The 15,354-nt window shown below is 56.2% G+C and overlaps 1 protein-coding gene across 1 annotated transcript; it reads left to right on the plus strand.

Moving 5' to 3' along the window:
- Positions 1-1,219: 1,219 nt before the first annotated feature.
- DNAJC19 (DnaJ heat shock protein family (Hsp40) member C19) lies at positions 1,220-6,459 on the plus strand. The gene is made up of 6 exons (XM_075316889.1): positions 1,220-1,374; positions 1,754-1,805; positions 2,090-2,163; positions 5,361-5,437; positions 5,661-5,731; positions 6,299-6,459. The coding sequence occupies exons 1-6, from the start codon at positions 1,243-1,245 to the stop codon at positions 6,367-6,369; spliced, it is 477 nt and encodes a 158-aa protein (XP_075173004.1). The 5' UTR covers positions 1,220-1,242; the 3' UTR covers positions 6,370-6,459.
- The last annotated feature ends 8,895 nt before the right edge of the window (positions 6,460-15,354 follow it).

Raw genomic sequence — 15,354 nt, forward strand, 5'->3', positions numbered from 1 at the left:
ACGCTTCTCCTCATTCATAGTCACACGTGCATGCTTCTCCTCATTCATAGTCACACGTGCACGCTTCTCCTCATTCATAGTCACACGTGCATGCTTCTCCTCATTCATAGTCTCACGTGCATGCTTCTCCTCATTCATAGTCACACGTGCATGCTTCTCCTCATTAATAGTCACACGTGCATGCTTCTCCTCATTCATAGTCACACGTGCACGCTCCTTCTCATTCATTGTCACACGTGCACGCTTCTCCTCATTCATAGTCTCACGCGCACGCTCTTCCTCATTCATAGTCTCACGCGCACGCTCTTCCTCATTCATAGCCTCACGCGCACGCTCTTCCTCATTCATAGTCTCACGCGCACGCTCTTCCTCATTCATAGCCTCACGCACACGCTCTTCCTCATTCATAGCCTCACGCGCACGCTCTTCCTCATTCATTGTCACACGTGCACGCTTCTCCTCATTCATAGCCTCACGCGCACGCTCTTCCTCATTCATAGTCTCACGCGCACGCTCTTCCTCATTCATAGTCTCACGCGCACGCTTCTCCTCATTCATAGTCTCACGCGCACGCTTCTCCTCATTCATAGTCTCACGCGCACGCTCTTCCTCATTCATAGTCTCACGCGCACGCTTCTCCTCATTCATAGTCTCACGCGCACGCTTCTCCTCATTCATAGTCTCACGCGCACGCTTCTCCTCATTCATAGTCTCACGCGCACGCTTCTCCTCATTCATAGTCTCACGCGCACGCTTCTCCTCATTCATAGTCTCACGCGCACGCTCTTCCTCATTCATAGTCTCACGCGCACGCTTCTCCTCATTCATAGTCTCACGCGCACGCTCTTCCTCATTCATAGTCTCACGCTCACGCTCTTCCTCATTCATAGTCTCACGCGCACGCTCTTTCTCCTTTAGTCACAAATCTATTTTTTTACTTTCCTTGATTAATTTATGAAATGAACCCTTAATAAATATAACAAAACATTCATTATGATCCAGCTCCGAGAATACCACAAGTGCCTGTTCAGCTTTCCCATTTCCTTCATACACTGTATATTGACAGCAAACCATTAATAAAGAGTTCAGAAAATATCTCACAATCCCGAATATTGTTCAATCTGATCGCTGCTTTAGATCAGATTGACAGCATTGTGCGTCTGTGAACAATAAAGTTTGAAGCTTCAAAAAAAAAAAAATGTTTCCGAATCAACCCAACTTTGATCAGCCTACCCTGCTCGTATGGTGGGCGGGGTTACTGGAGGAAGGGGCGGTCTCCGGGCGGGAGATCTCGCAGACGGGCCCGGTTCGGACCGGGGATGGTTTCCGCTCGGTGACGGTGCGGCTTCGGTGTGTTTAGCGCCTGTCGCTATGGTGAGGAGAGGGGGAAGGGCAGAGCTGGAGTGCGGTGCAGGGAACGGTCACCATGGACAGGTCACGTGTCCCTGTAGCTGACCTTGTTAGTCACGCGTGGTCACGTGTCCTCGCGGTCACATGACCTGGGTGCACTCTTTTTTTTTTTTTCCTTTTCTCCACAATCTCTGCTTGCTGTCAGTGAACGTTTTCTGTGTCTTAGTGGCTGTTCCCGGTACTGCAGCCCTTATAGCAGTGGGTGGTTTGAGCTGCAGTACTGAGATCGGCCGCTGGGTGGAGCTGTGCTTTGGCTGTAAACAGTGGAATCTGACTGGTGACCAAAAATGAGTAGATTTCAATGTATAATAAAGTTTTTTTTGTTTTGTTTTCTCCTTTCCAGGCGAGCTCATTGATCGCAGCCGGTCTGACCATCGCGGTGGCGGGATTTGCAGGTACTGTACACAGGAGGAAGTAACGGGGGGTGTATACGAACATGGCTGCTCTCCAGAAACTGCGTTACCTCCTGTCGTTGGGTTGTATCTGATATTACAGCGCCTCTCCATTGAACTGAATGGTGCTGAGCTGTAGTCCCCATTCTGTGCACAGGTGGCGCTGTTTCTGGGGCATACAGATGAGGAGCGCTGCCATGGATAGCGCAGAGCTCCTCCGGAGGACACTGTGACGTATAATAATACACAGTACCTGATATCCGGGTGTTTGTCTTTCTCGCCTCCAGGCCGGTATGTGTTTCAGGCCTTCAAACACCTGGAGCCTCAGGTCAAGCAGGCGATCCAGACCCTGCCCAAGTCGGTAAGAAATCCCCTCTGCGTCCGGGGCGTCATGCACATGGCCATGTATTCTGCAGCTGTGGCTCCGCAGGGTCCTCCACGTGTTGTATTATGGAGGCTTCTGCCCTACAAGGCGGCGCACACAGCGTCTACACAACCACAGGGACGACCAGAGAGGGGTGCGGCCTCTGAGGGCGCAGATTTACCACGTGCCTGAGATCTGCACATTGTAGAAGACCATCCGACCCCAGGATGAGGGATCTGCCCAATCACGCCAAGTGGGCAGCCGCCCAATACAACCAGTAATGGGATTTTTTTTTATTTTAATTCCCTCCCCCTGAGGGTCCTGCTTTTAGTTCTTTCTCTTGAGAAACAGACCCCAATTTTGAGGTTTTGTTTTTCAGGGAGTTTATTGTGCACCGTAAGTGAGACAAAAATGTTATTCTGCGAGTCAGTGCACAGACTGCAACGCCGAATTTCTGAAGGGTTGTTTTTAGAAAAAAAATTATAGCTTTGGCACAATAAGAAAAAACTTTTTTTTTTTTTTGTCCCCATTTTTTTAAAGTTCCATAACATAAGTGCCTTTCTTCTTTCTTCATTCTCCGTCTTTCTTTCCTCCTCCTTTCTTTATTCTTTCTTTTTCTTCTTTCTTTCTTTCTTTTCCTTCTTTCTTCCTTTTCCTTCTTTCTTCCTTTTCCTTCTTTCTTCCTTTTCCTTCTTTCTTCCTTTTCCTTCTTTCTTCCTTCTCCGCTTTTCTTCTTTCTTCCTTATTTCTGACTTCTTCTTTCCTTCTTCCTTCTTTTCCTACGTCCCCCTTCTCGCCTCTTTCCCCCCCCCCTTCTCGCCTCTTCCCCCCCCCTTCTCGCCTCTTCCCCCCCCCCCTTCTCGCCTCTTCCCCCCCCTTCTCGCCTCTTCCCCCCCTTCTCGCCTCTTCCCCCCCCTTCTCGCCTCTTCCCCCCCTTCTCGCCTCTTCCCCCCCCCTTCTCGCCTCTTCCCCCCCCCCTTCTCGCCTCTTCCCCCCCCTTCTCGCCTCTTCCCCCCCCTTCTCGCCTCTTCCCCCCCCCTTCTCGCCTCTTTCCCCCCCCTTCTCGCCTCTTTCCCCCCCTTCTCGCCTCTTTCCCCCCCTTCTCGCCTCTTTCCCCCCCTTCTCGCCTCTTTCCCCCCCTTCTCGCCTCTTTCCCCCCCTTCTCGCCTCTTTCCCCCCCCTTCTCGCCTCTTTCCCCCCCCTTCTCGCCTCTTCCCCCCTCCCTTCTCGCCTCTTCCCCCCCCCCTTCTCGCCTCTTCCCCCCCCCCTTCTCGCCTCTTCCCCCCCCCCTTCTCGCCTCTTCCCCCCCCCCTTCTCGCCTCTTCCCCCCCCCCTTCTCGCCTCTTCCCCCCCCTTCTCGCCTCTTTCTCTCCCCCCCTTCTTGCCTCTTTCCCCCCCCCTTCTCGCCTCTTTCTCTCCCCCCCTTCTTGCCTCTTCCCCCCCCCTTCTCGCCTCTTTCCCCCCCCTTCTCGCCTCTTTCCCCCCCCTTCTCGCCTCTTTCCCCCCCCTTCTCGCCTCTTTCCCCCCCTTCTCGCCTCTTTCCCCCCCCTTCTCGCCTCTTTCCCCCCCCTTCTCGCCTCTTTCCCCCCCCTTCTCGCCTCTTTCCCCCCCTTCTCGCCTCTTTCCCCCCCTTCTCGCCTCTTTCCCCCCCTTCTCGCCTCTTTCCCCCCCTTCTCGCCTCTTTCCCCCCCTTCTCGCCTCTTTCCCCCCCTTCTCGCCTCTTTCCCCCCCTTCTCGCCTCTTTCCCCCCCTTCTCGCCTCTTTCCCCCCCTTCTCGCCTCTTTCCCCCCCTTCTCGCCTCTTTCCCCCCCCCCCTTCTCGCCTTTCCCTCCCCCCCTTCTCGCCTCTTTCTCTCCCCCCCTTCTTGCCTCTTTCTCTCCCCCCCTTCTCGCCTCTTTCTCTCCCCCCCTTCTCGCCTCTTTCCCCCCCCTTCTCGCCTCTTTCCCCCCCCCTTCTCGCCTCTTTCCCCCCCCTTCTCGCCTCTTTCCCCCCCCTTCTCGCCTCTTCCCCCCCCCTTCTCGCCTCTTCCCCCCCCCTTCTCGCCTCTTCCCCCCCCCTTCTCGCCTCTTCCCCCCCCTTCTCGCCTCTTCCCCCCCTTCTCGCCTCTTCCCCCCCCTTCTCGCCTCTTCCCCCCCCCTTCTCGCCTCTTCCCCCCCTTCTCGCCTCTTCCCCCCCCTTCTCGCCTCTTCCCCCCCCTTCTCGCCTCTTCCCCCCCCCTTCTCGCCTCTTCCCCCCCTTCTCGCCTCTTCCCCCCCTTCTCGCCTCTTCCCCCCCCTTCTCGCCTCTTCCCCCCCCTTCTCGCCTCTTCCCCCCTTCTCGCCTCTTCCCCCCCTTCTCGCCTCTTCCCCCCCCCTTCTCCCCCCCCTTCTCGCCTCTTTCCCCCCCCCTTCTCGCCTTTTTCTCCCCCCCCTTCTCGCCTCTTTCTCCCCCCCCCTTCTCGCCTCTTTCTCCCCCCCCCTTCTCGCCTCTTTCTCCCCCCCCCTTCTCGCCTCTTTCTCCCCCCCCCCCTTCTCGCCTCTTTCTCCCCCCCTTCTCGCCTCTTTCTCCCCCCCTTCTCGCCTCTTTCTCCCCCCCTTCTCGCCTCTTTCTCCCCCCCCCTTCTCGCCTCCTTCTCCCCCCCCCCTTCTCGCCTCCTTCTCCCCCCCCTTCTCGCCTCCTTCTCCCCCCCCTTCTCGCCTCCTCCCTCCCCCCCTTCTCGCCTCCTCCCCCCCCCTTCTCGCCTCTTTCTCCCCCCCCCCCTTCTCGCCTCTTTCTCCCCCCCCCCCTTCTCGCCTCTTTCTCCCCCCTCCCCTTCTCGCCTCTTTCTCCCCCCCCTTCTCGCCTCGTTCCCCCCCCTTCTCGGCCCTTCCCCCCCCCCTTCTCGGCCTCTGTCCCCCCCCTTCTCGCCTCTGTCCCCCCCCTTCTCGCCTCTGTCCCCCCCCTTCTCGCCTCTGTCCCCCCCCTTCTCGCCTCTGTCCCCCCCCCTCTTGTCTCCTCCTTTTTTTTTTTTCCCCTCCTCTCCTCTTTCCTCTCACTTATAATGTTTTTATTTTCTTTTTCCCTCTATAATATATAATTTTGTAAGGGCAGAAGGGTCTGACTATGTACTGTATAAGGAAAGTCTTCCCAGCCTCACACACACATGTGCCCTGAGACAAATACAGCAAGACCTTTTTATTACTTGGAAAGTAAAGTAACGTTTCGCCTCTTCTTAGGCTTTTGCCGGTTATTACAAAGGTGGATTTGAACCCAAAATGACCAAAAGGGAGGCCGCCCTTGTCCTAGGAGTGAGGTAAGTGGCAGCCTGTCTGTATAATAAAGGGATGGTGAGGACTAGATGCAATTGGAGCGAACCCTCAGCTCTGCAGGGAGCACTTAGGACTGACAGCATATGACCCCTCCAATCTAGTGTTTAAATTCACTGAAAGTAAGCAGAGATCCTACAATATATAAGTTTTGACAAGACTTTGGTGACATTTCAGTGCGGACGTTGACTCCCCTGTGTTTTCTTGCAGCCCCACGGCGAATAAGCTGAAGATTCGGGAAGCTCACAGGCGGATAATGCTGCTCAATCACCCGGACAAAGGTAAACGCCAGTTTAGGTCCCGCTCCTGTTCTGAGCCCGTACTATACCGGGCAGGTGCCTGTTGTGCTGTACAGCCAGCAGCGAACAGAGAAAGCTCCGATCACTGCTGCTTAACTATGTAGGTGCCGATGCCTTTCACTGACAATGATATTTAATTGGGTCATCGCCGCCCATACACCCTATTGGGCACCATTTAATTTCACCCCTTAATGGCCACATGGTAACTGGTTGTAATAGTGGTTACGGTAGGTGGGTATATGTAGAATATGTGGGCATCGGTGTACATTTCACAGGAAGCGTTAAGGGTGCACTGAAATAAGTGATGTCTTGTAAGTGTATATGTGCCTAGGGGAATGGTGCAGAATTTCACTATTGTGATCCTATGGTGACAATTCTTGTCTGCGCTTTGGCCTTGTCATAGGGATATTGTGCAAATCTAAAAATCTTGATGGTAACTTGCATCTTCACAATATCCTTGTGACATGAAGAGTTGTCATGAGGACGCAGAATTCGCTCACCTGTTGTCTTTCATTGTGACGGACGCCCCTTTTTCCCCTCTTTTTCTAGGCGGATCTCCATATATCGCGGCCAAGATTAATGAAGCAAAGGATTTGCTGGACGGTCAAGCGAAGAAATAGACGCGAGCGTCCGACACTGGACTATTTTATACCTCAAATCATCCGGGATTCCGGGAGACTCGATTGTCAATAAAGGAAAATAAATTGTGATTGCGACCGAGGAGATTTTTACCACGCTCTAGCTTGAAATGGCTGATAACAGAGAGCAAGAAATTTAATCTACTTATCCTCCTTGGAGTCTTCCCCTGATAACGAGAAGCTATAGAATATTCGACCTGTCGCGGTCAGTCTGAAGGGGCTGATAACAGGGAACAATAGCCTGAATCCCCCTGTGCTGTAGTCACACCTACGCTTTTTTTTTTCTTTATTTTTCATTTACGGTATTAGAAATCTTTTATATAGTCTGCGTCTCCACAACTTAACTGGCTGATAACAGAGAACAATATATGGCTTTGGTGTATACAGTAATATACATGGGAAATGTTGGAGATTTTGGTTCACAGGCCCCCAACAACCCAAAATCAGTTTGGGTTAGAGGGGAGAAGTGCATCATGGGAGATGGAGGCTATACTGTGCAATGCATGCTGGGAACACTACATGTCCCTCAATGCATCAGAGCAGGTGCTGTCCATGGCAGATTAGATGTCCCACAGCTTTCAGGAAACAAGCAGAATTATCAATGCAGCTCTGGGTGTAAGTACATGGTGGGAGATCAAGGCTCCTGGACTATGCATGCTGGGACCACTGTATCTCTCTCTCTGCCGCACAGAAGAACATGATCTGTCTATACACTGAACCAGAAGGGGGGTGAGAGATTCAGTTTCCTAGAAGCAGAATTGTGAATGCAGCTCTTGATGTAAGTACATTGTGGGAGATAGTGCAGGAGCCTGTATGTATGCTGAGACCACTACATCTCCCTCCATGCTGTGCATCAGAATATGATCTGTCTAGACACTGAAGGGTGTGAGAGATTTCGGCTCCATCTAGAAGCAGAATTATGAATGCAGCTCTTAGTGTAAGTATATTGTGGGAGATAGAGGCTCCTGCACTGTATATGCATGGACCACTACATCTACCTCTATGCCATGCAGCAGAACATGATCCATCTAGACCCTAAACCAGAAGGGAGTGAGAGATTCGGGCTCCTTCTGGAAGCAGAATTATGAATGTAGCTCTGGGTGTAAGTATATTGTAGGAGATACAGTGCTCCCAGTATAGTGCAGGAGCCTCTATCTCCTCTGTGCCGCACAACAGAACATCATCCGCCTAGACACTGAACCAGAAGGGGGTGAGAGATTCGGGCTCCAGCTAAAAGCAGAATTGTGAATGCAGCTCAGTGTAAGTATATTGTGGGAGATAGAGGCTCCTGCACTATGCATGAACCACTACACCTACCTCCATTCCGTGCTTGCAGAACATGATCCATCTAGACACTGAACCAGAAAGGGGTCATAGATTCAGGCTCCATCTACAAGCAGAATTATGAATGCAGCTCTGGGTATAAGTACATTGTGGGAGATAGAGGCTCCTGCACTATGCTGGGACCATTATATCTCCCTCTGTACCGCACAACAGAACATCATCTGTCCATATGTTGAACCAGAAAGGAGTGAGAAATTCAGACTGCTTCTTGAAGCAGAATTCGGATCCTCCGCTCTCATGGCACGCGCGTCCTCCTCGGTGATGGTGCGGAGGAGGGGGAGCGTGTCCTTGAGGACGGAGCTATTCTTGCACATCTTATGAATTAAACATCTCGTCTGTTGGGAATTGGTTCACGCTTCTTACTCCGCTCACATCCCGCTGACCCGACACTCTGCTGCCGACGCTGCCGGGGAATGGCGGCTGCTCGGCTTTTAAATTTTAGGTGGAGCCCTTACCAACCACTATTGTCCTCTAGTCACATCCAAAGCTGCGTCTGGTTTTGGATTCTTTGCCGTACCTTCTGGGAGGTGTAATGATAACATTTCACCATTATCAAGACCTCTGCTTGCTGTCAGTGAATGAAGATCACATTTCTGTTAATTCCTATTTAGCAACAATAATATTGTGGCAGGTGTAATAAGCAGAGATCAACAAACTTGCTGACAGTTTCCACTTACACTATGTTGCTATGCATATACATAATTTATTGGTAATGCAATGCAGTTGGGGGTGTACTGACTTTTGCCCTGAGCCGGTTTACGGTGCCTCTTCTGGATGCTTTTTCCAGCCGGCGGTGAGGATTGAGTTACCCCCACATTCTGCTCGTGCCCCCCGTGCGCTCTTCTATTGTGCCATGCTGACAGTTTCCATTTGTGCACAGATATCTGTTGTCGCTAATGAGGGGCTCGCATTTCTTCCGGTGTCCAGCTGTCGTATCCTGCGTGCCGATATTATAAATGACCTTCTGCACGTATAGATAGCTATATATGTTATATATCCGCAGCCTACACAGAAACATGCCATTCTCTACTATTGCTCTCTGTTATCAGCCCCTTTACACTGGGAGATGATAACTGCAGTGAGGGAAAGTTAAGGCAACTCCGTGCCCCCATTTACCCCCAGGGATATTTATTTCTGCAGTGTGATTGATAGCAGCCGCTCTTAGGCCATGTGCACACACATGTGACTGATAGCAGCCGCTCTTAGGCCATGTGCACACGTGACTGATAGCAGCCGCTCTTAGGCCATGTGTACACATGTGACTGATAGCAGCCGCTCTTAGGCCATGTGCACACACATGTGACTGATAGCAGCCGCTCTTAGGCCATGTGCACACACATGTGACTGATAGCAGCCGCTCTTAGGCCATGTGCACACACATGTGACTGATAGCAGCCGCTCTTAGGCCATGTGCACACACATGTGACTGATAGCAGCCGCTCTTAGGCCATGTGCACACACGTGTGACTGATAGCAGCCGCTCTTAGGCCATGTGCACACACATGTGACTGATAGCAGCCGCTCTTAGGCCATGTGCACACACTGCGTTTTTTGTATGCGTTTTTCTGCCAAAAGATGCAGATTTGGTGCAGAATATTTGTCAGTGTGCGCACATGGCCTTATACCGTGTCCTCAGATTATAAACTGCTCCTGTAAGATTTGCTAAAGGTTCTGTTCAGACAGAGGAGGTGTCGACCCCCATTATCCTGACATCTGTAAAGAATATGGCGGAGGCCTGTGGTCACAGCTGCTGAGACATGTATGGACAGGGCGTGAAGACATCTGCAACTCATTAGTTTCCCTTTTCACCACAGTGTAAAAAGTAGCAGGATGCAAAGAAACAAAAAGATCCTGCTCCATCCCCTGTAACTGTCCCCCAAAACAGACCTGCAGCACCCAGCGTCAGTCTGCCTCTGGCCAAGGACGTCGCTCAGGGTCAGTCTGCCTCTGACCAAGAACGTCGCCCAGCGTCAGTCTGCCTCTGGCCAAGGACGTCGGCCAGCGTCAGTCTGCCTCTGGCCAAGGACGTCGCCCAGCGTCAGTCTGCCTCTGGCCAAGGACGTCGCCCAGCGTCAATCTGCCTCTGGCCAAGGACGTCGCCCAGCGTCAGTCTGCCTCTGGTGAAGGACGTCGCCCAGCGTCAGTCTGCCTCTGGACAAGGACGTCGCCCAGCGTCAGTCTGCCTCTGGACAAGGACGTCGCCCAGCGTCAGTCTGCCTCTGGCCAAGGACGTCGCCCAGCGTCAGTCTGCCTCAGGCCAAGGACGTCGCCCAGCGTCAGTCTGCCTCTGGCCAAGGACGTCGCCCAGCGTCAGTCTGCCTCTGGTGAAGGACGTCGCTCAACATCAGTCTGCCTCTGGTGAAGGACGTCGCCCAGCGTCAGTCTGCCTCTGGTGAAGAACGTCACCCAGCGTCAGTCTGCCTCTGGACAAGGACGTCGCCCAGCGTCAGTCTGCCTCTGGACAAGGACGTCGCCCAGCGTCAGTCTGCCTCTGGACAAGGACGTCGCCCAGCGTCAGTCTGCCTCTGGCCAAGGACGTCGCCCAGCGTCAGTCTGCCTCAGGCCAAGGACGTTGCCCAGCGTCAGTCTGCCTCTGGTGAAGGACGTCTCTCAGCGTCAGTTTGCCTCTGGTGAAGGACGTCGCTCAGCGTCAGTCTGCCTCTGGCCAAGGATGTCGCCCAGCGTCAGTCTGCCTCTGGCCAAGGACGTCGCCCAGCGACAGTCTGCCTCTGGTGAAGAACGTCACCCAGCGTCAGTCTGCCTCTGGACAAGGACGTCGCCCCAGCGTCAGTCTGCCTCTGGCCAAGGACGTCGCCCAGCGTCAGTCTGCCTCAGGCCAAGGACGTCGCCCAGCGTCAGTCTGCCTCTGGCCAAGGACGTCGCCCAGCGTCAGTCTGCCTCTGGTGAAGGACGTCGCTCAGCGTCAGTCTGCCTCTGGTGAAGGACGTCGCCCAGCGTCAGTCTGCCTCTGGTCAAGGACGTCGCCCAGCGTCAGTCTGCCTCTGGTGAAGGACGTCGCCCAGCGTCAGTCTGCCTCTGGTGAAGGACGTCGCCCAGCGTCAGTCTGCTTCTGGTGAAAGACGTCTCTCAGCGTCAGTCTGCCTCTGGACAAGGACGTCGGCCAGCGTCAGTCTGCCTCTGGACAGGGACGTCTCTCAGCGTCAGTCTGCCTCTGGTGAAGGACGTCTCTCAGCGTCAGTCTGCCTCTGGTCAAGGACGTCGCCCAGCGTCAGTCTGCCTCTGGTCAAGGACGTCGCCCAGCGTCAGTCTGCCTCTGGTGAAGGACGTCGCCCAGCGTCAGTCTGCCTCTGGTGAAGGACGTCTCTCAGCGTCAGTCTGCCTCTGGACAAGGACGTCGGCCAGCGTCAGTCTGCCTCTGGACAAGGACGTCGGCCAGCGTCAGTCTGCCTCTGGACAGGGACGTCTCAGCGTCAGTCTGCCTCTGGTGAAGGACGTCTCTCAGCGTCAGTCTGCCTCTGGTGAAGGACGTCTCTCAGCGTCAGTCTGCCTCTGGTGAAGGACGTCTCTCAGCGTCAGTCTGCCTCTGAACAGGGACGTCGCCCAGCGTCAGTCTGCCTCTGGACAGGGACGTCTCTCAGCGTCAGTCTGCCTCTGGACAGGGACGTCGCTCAGCGTCAGTCTGCCTCTGGACAGGGACGTCGCCCAGCGTCAGTCTGCCTCTGGACAGGGACGTCGCCCAGCGTCAGTCTGCCTCTGGACAGGGACGTCGCTCAGCGTCAGTCTGCCTCTGGTGAAGGACGTCTCTCAGCGTCAGTCTGCCTCTGGTGAAGGACGTCTCTCAGCGTCAGTCTGCCTCTGGTGAAGGACGTCTCTCAGCGTCAGTCTGCCTCTGGACAGGGACGTCGCTCAGCGTCAGTCTGCCTCTGGACAGGGACGTCGCTCAGCGTCAGTCTGCCTCTGGACAGGGACGTCGCTCAGCGTCAGTCTGCCTCTGGACAGGGACGTCTCTCAGCGTCAGTCTGCCTCTGGACAGGGACGTCGCCCAGCGTTACTCTGCCTCTGGACAGGGACGTCGCCCAGCGTCAGTCTGCCTCTGGACAGGGACGTCTCTCAGCGTCAGTCTGCCTCTGGTGAAGGACGTCGCCCAGCGTCAGTCTGCCTCTGGTGAAGGACGTCGCCCAGCGTCAGTCTTCCTCTGGTGAAGGACGTCGCCCAGCGTCAGTCTGCCTCTGGTGAAGGACGTCGCCCAGCGTCAGTCTGCCTCTGGTGAAGGACGTCGCCCAGCGTCAGTCTGCCTCTGGTGAAGGACGTCTCTCAGCGTCAGTCTGCCTCTGGTGAAAGACGTATCTCAGCGTCAGTCTGCCTCTGGACAAGGACGTCGCCCAGCGTCAGTCTGCCTCTGGTGAAGGACGTCGCCCAGCGTCAGTCTGCCTCTGGTGAAGAACGTCACCCAGCGTCAGTCTGCCTCTGGACAAGGACGTCGCCCAGCGTCAGTCTGCCTCTGGCCAAGGACGTCGCCCAGCGTCAGTCTGCCTCAGGCCAAGGACGTCGCCCAGCGTCAGTCTGCCTCTGGCCAAGGACGTCGCCCAGCGTCAGTCTGCCTCTGGCCAAGGACGTCTCTCAGCGTCAGTTTGCCTCTGGTGAAGGACGTCGCTCAGCGTCAGTCTGCCTCTGGTGAAGGACGTCGCCCAGCGTCAGTCTGCCTCTGGTCAAGGACGTCGCCCAGCGTCAGTCTGCCTCTGGTGAAGGACGTCGCCCAGCGTCAGTCTGCCTCTGGTGAAGGACGTCTCTCAGCGTCAGTCTGCCTCTGGTGAAAGACGTCTCTCAGCGTCAGTCTGCCTCTGGACAAGGACGTCGCCCAGCGTCAGTCTGCCTCTGGACAAGGACGTCGGCCAGCGTCAGTCTGCCTCTGGACAGGGACGTCTCTCAGCGTCAGTCTGCCTCTGGTGAAGGACGTCTCTCAGCGTCAGTCTGCCTCTGGTGAAGGACGTCTCTCAGCGTCAGTCTGCCTCTGGTGAAGGATGTCTCTCAGCGTCAGTCTGCCTCTGGTGAAGGACGTCTCTCAGCGTCAGTCTGCCTCTGGTGAAGGATGTCTCTCAGCGTCAGTCTGCCTCTGGACAGGGACGTCGCCCAGCGTTAGTCTGCCTCTGGACAGGGACGTCTCTTAGCGTCAGTCTGCCTCTGGACAGGGACGTCGCTCAGCGTCAGTCTGCCTCTGGACAGGGACGTCGCTCAGCGTCAGTCTGCCTCTGGACAGGGACGTCGCTCAGCGTCAGTCTGCCTCTGGACAGGGACGTCTCTCAGCGTCAGTCTGCCTCTGGACAGGGACGTCGCCCAGCGTTAGTCTGCCTCTGGACAGGGACGTCGCCCAGCGTCAGTCTGCCTCTGGACAGGGACGTCTCTCAGCGTCAGTCTGCCTCTGGTGAAGGACGTCGCCCAGCGTCAGTCTGCCTCTGGTGAAGGACGTCGCCCAGCGTCAGTCTTCCTCTGGTGAAGGACGTCGCCCAGCGTCAGTCTGCCTCTGGTGAAGGACGTCGCCCAGCGTCAGTCTGCCTCTGGTGAAGGACGTCGCCCAGCGTCAGTCTGCCTCTGGTGAAGGACGTCTCTCAGCGTCAGTCTGCCTCTGGTGAAAGACGTATCTCAGCGTCAGTCTGCCTCTGGACAAGGACGTCGCCCAGCGTCAGTCTGCCTCTGGTGAAGGACGTCGCCCAGCGTCAGTCTGCCTCTGGTGAAGAACGTCACCCAGCGTCAGTCTGCCTCTGGACAAGGACGTCGCCCAGCGTCAGTCTGCCTCTGGCCAAGGACGTCGCCCAGCGTCAGTCTGCCTCAGGCCAAGGACGTCGCCCAGCGTCAGTCTGCCTCTGGCCAAGGACGTCGCCCAGCGTCAGTCTGCCTCTGGCCAAGGACGTCTCTCAGCGTCAGTTTGCCTCTGGTGAAGGACGTCGCTCAGCGTCAGTCTGCCTCTGGTGAAGGACGTCGCCCAGCGTCAGTCTGCCTCTGGTCAAGGACGTCGCCCAGCGTCAGTCTGCCTCTGGTGAAGGACGTCGCCCAGCGTCAGTCTGCCTCTGGTGAAGGACGTCTCTCAGCGTCAGTCTGCCTCTGGTGAAAGACGTCTCTCAGCGTCAGTCTGCCTCTGGACAAGGACGTCGCCCAGCGTCAGTCTGCCTCTGGACAAGGACGTCGGCCAGCGTCAGTCTGCCTCTGGACAGGGACGTCTCTCAGCGTCAGTCTGCCTCTGGTGAAGGACGTCTCTCAGCGTCAGTCTGCCTCTGGTGAAGGACGTCTCTCAGCGTCAGTCTGCCTCTGGTGAAGGATGTCTCTCAGCGTCAGTCTGCCTCTGGTGAAGGACGTCTCTCAGCGTCAGTCTGCCTCTGGTGAAGGATGTCTCTCAGCGTCAGTCTGCCTCTGGACAGGGACGTCGCCCAGCGTTAGTCTGCCTCTGGACAGGGACGTCTCTCAGCGTCAGTCTGCCTCTGGACAGGGACGTCTCTCAGCGTCAGTCTGCCTCTGGTGAAGGACGTCTCTCAGCGTCAGTCTGCCTCTGGACAGGGACGTCTCTCAGCGTCAGTCTGCCTCTGGACAGGGACGTCGCTCAGCGTCAGTCTGCCTCTGGACAGGGACGTCGCTCAGCGTCAGTCTGCCTCTGGACAGGGACGTCGCCCAGCGTCAGTCTGCCTCTGGACAGGGACGTCGCCCAGCGTCAGTCTGCCTCTGGACAGGGACGTCGCCCAGCGTCAGTCTGCCTCTGGACAGGGACGTCGCCCAGCGTCAGTCTGCCTCTAGACAGGGACGTCGCTCAGCGTCAGTCTGCCTCTGGACAGGGACGTCGCTCAGCGTCAGTCTGCCTCTGGACAGGGACGTCTCTCAGCGTCAGTCTTCCTCTGGACAGGGACGTCGCTCAGCGTCAGTCTGCCTCTGGACAGGGACGTCGCTCAGCGTCAGTCTGCCTCTGGACAGGGACGTCGCTCAGCGTCAGTCTGCTTCTGGACAGGGACGTCGCTCAGCGTCAGTCTGCCTCTGGACAGGGACGTCGCCCAGCGTCAGTCTGCCTCTGGACAGGGACGTCTCTCAGCGTCAGTCTGCCTCTGGACAGGGACGTCTCTCAGCGTCAGTCTGCCTCTGGACAGGGACGTCGCCCAGCGTCAGTCTGCCTCTGGACAGGGACGTCGCCCAGCGTCAGTCTGCCTCTGGACAGGGACGTCGCTCAGCGTCAGTCTGCCTCTGGACAGGGACATCTCTCAGCGTCAGTCTGCCTCTGGACAGGGACGTCTCTCAGCGTCAGTCTGCCTCTGGACAGGGACGTCGCTCAGCGTCAGTCTGCCTCTGGACAGGGACGTCGCTCAGCGTCAGTCTGCCTCTGGACAGGGACGTCTCTCAGCGTCAGTCTGCCTCTGGACAGGGACGTCTCTCAGCGTCAGTCTGCCTCTGGACAGGGACGTCGCCCAGCGTCAGTCTGCCTCTGGACAGGGACGTTGCTCAGCGTCAGTCTGCCTCTGGACAGGGACATTGCCCAGCGTTAGTCTGCCTCTGGACAGGGACGTCGCCCAGCGTCAGTCTGCCTCTGGACAGGGACGTCTCTCAGCATCAGTCTGCCTCTGGACAGGGACGTCGCTCAGCGTCAGTCTGCCTCTGGACAGGGACGTCGCTCAGCGTCAGTCTGCC

The sequence above is a fragment of the Anomaloglossus baeobatrachus genome, chromosome 6, assembly GCF_048569485.1.
Source record: "Anomaloglossus baeobatrachus isolate aAnoBae1 chromosome 6, aAnoBae1.hap1, whole genome shotgun sequence".
Lineage (NCBI taxonomy): Eukaryota > Metazoa > Chordata > Amphibia > Anura > Aromobatidae > Anomaloglossus > Anomaloglossus baeobatrachus.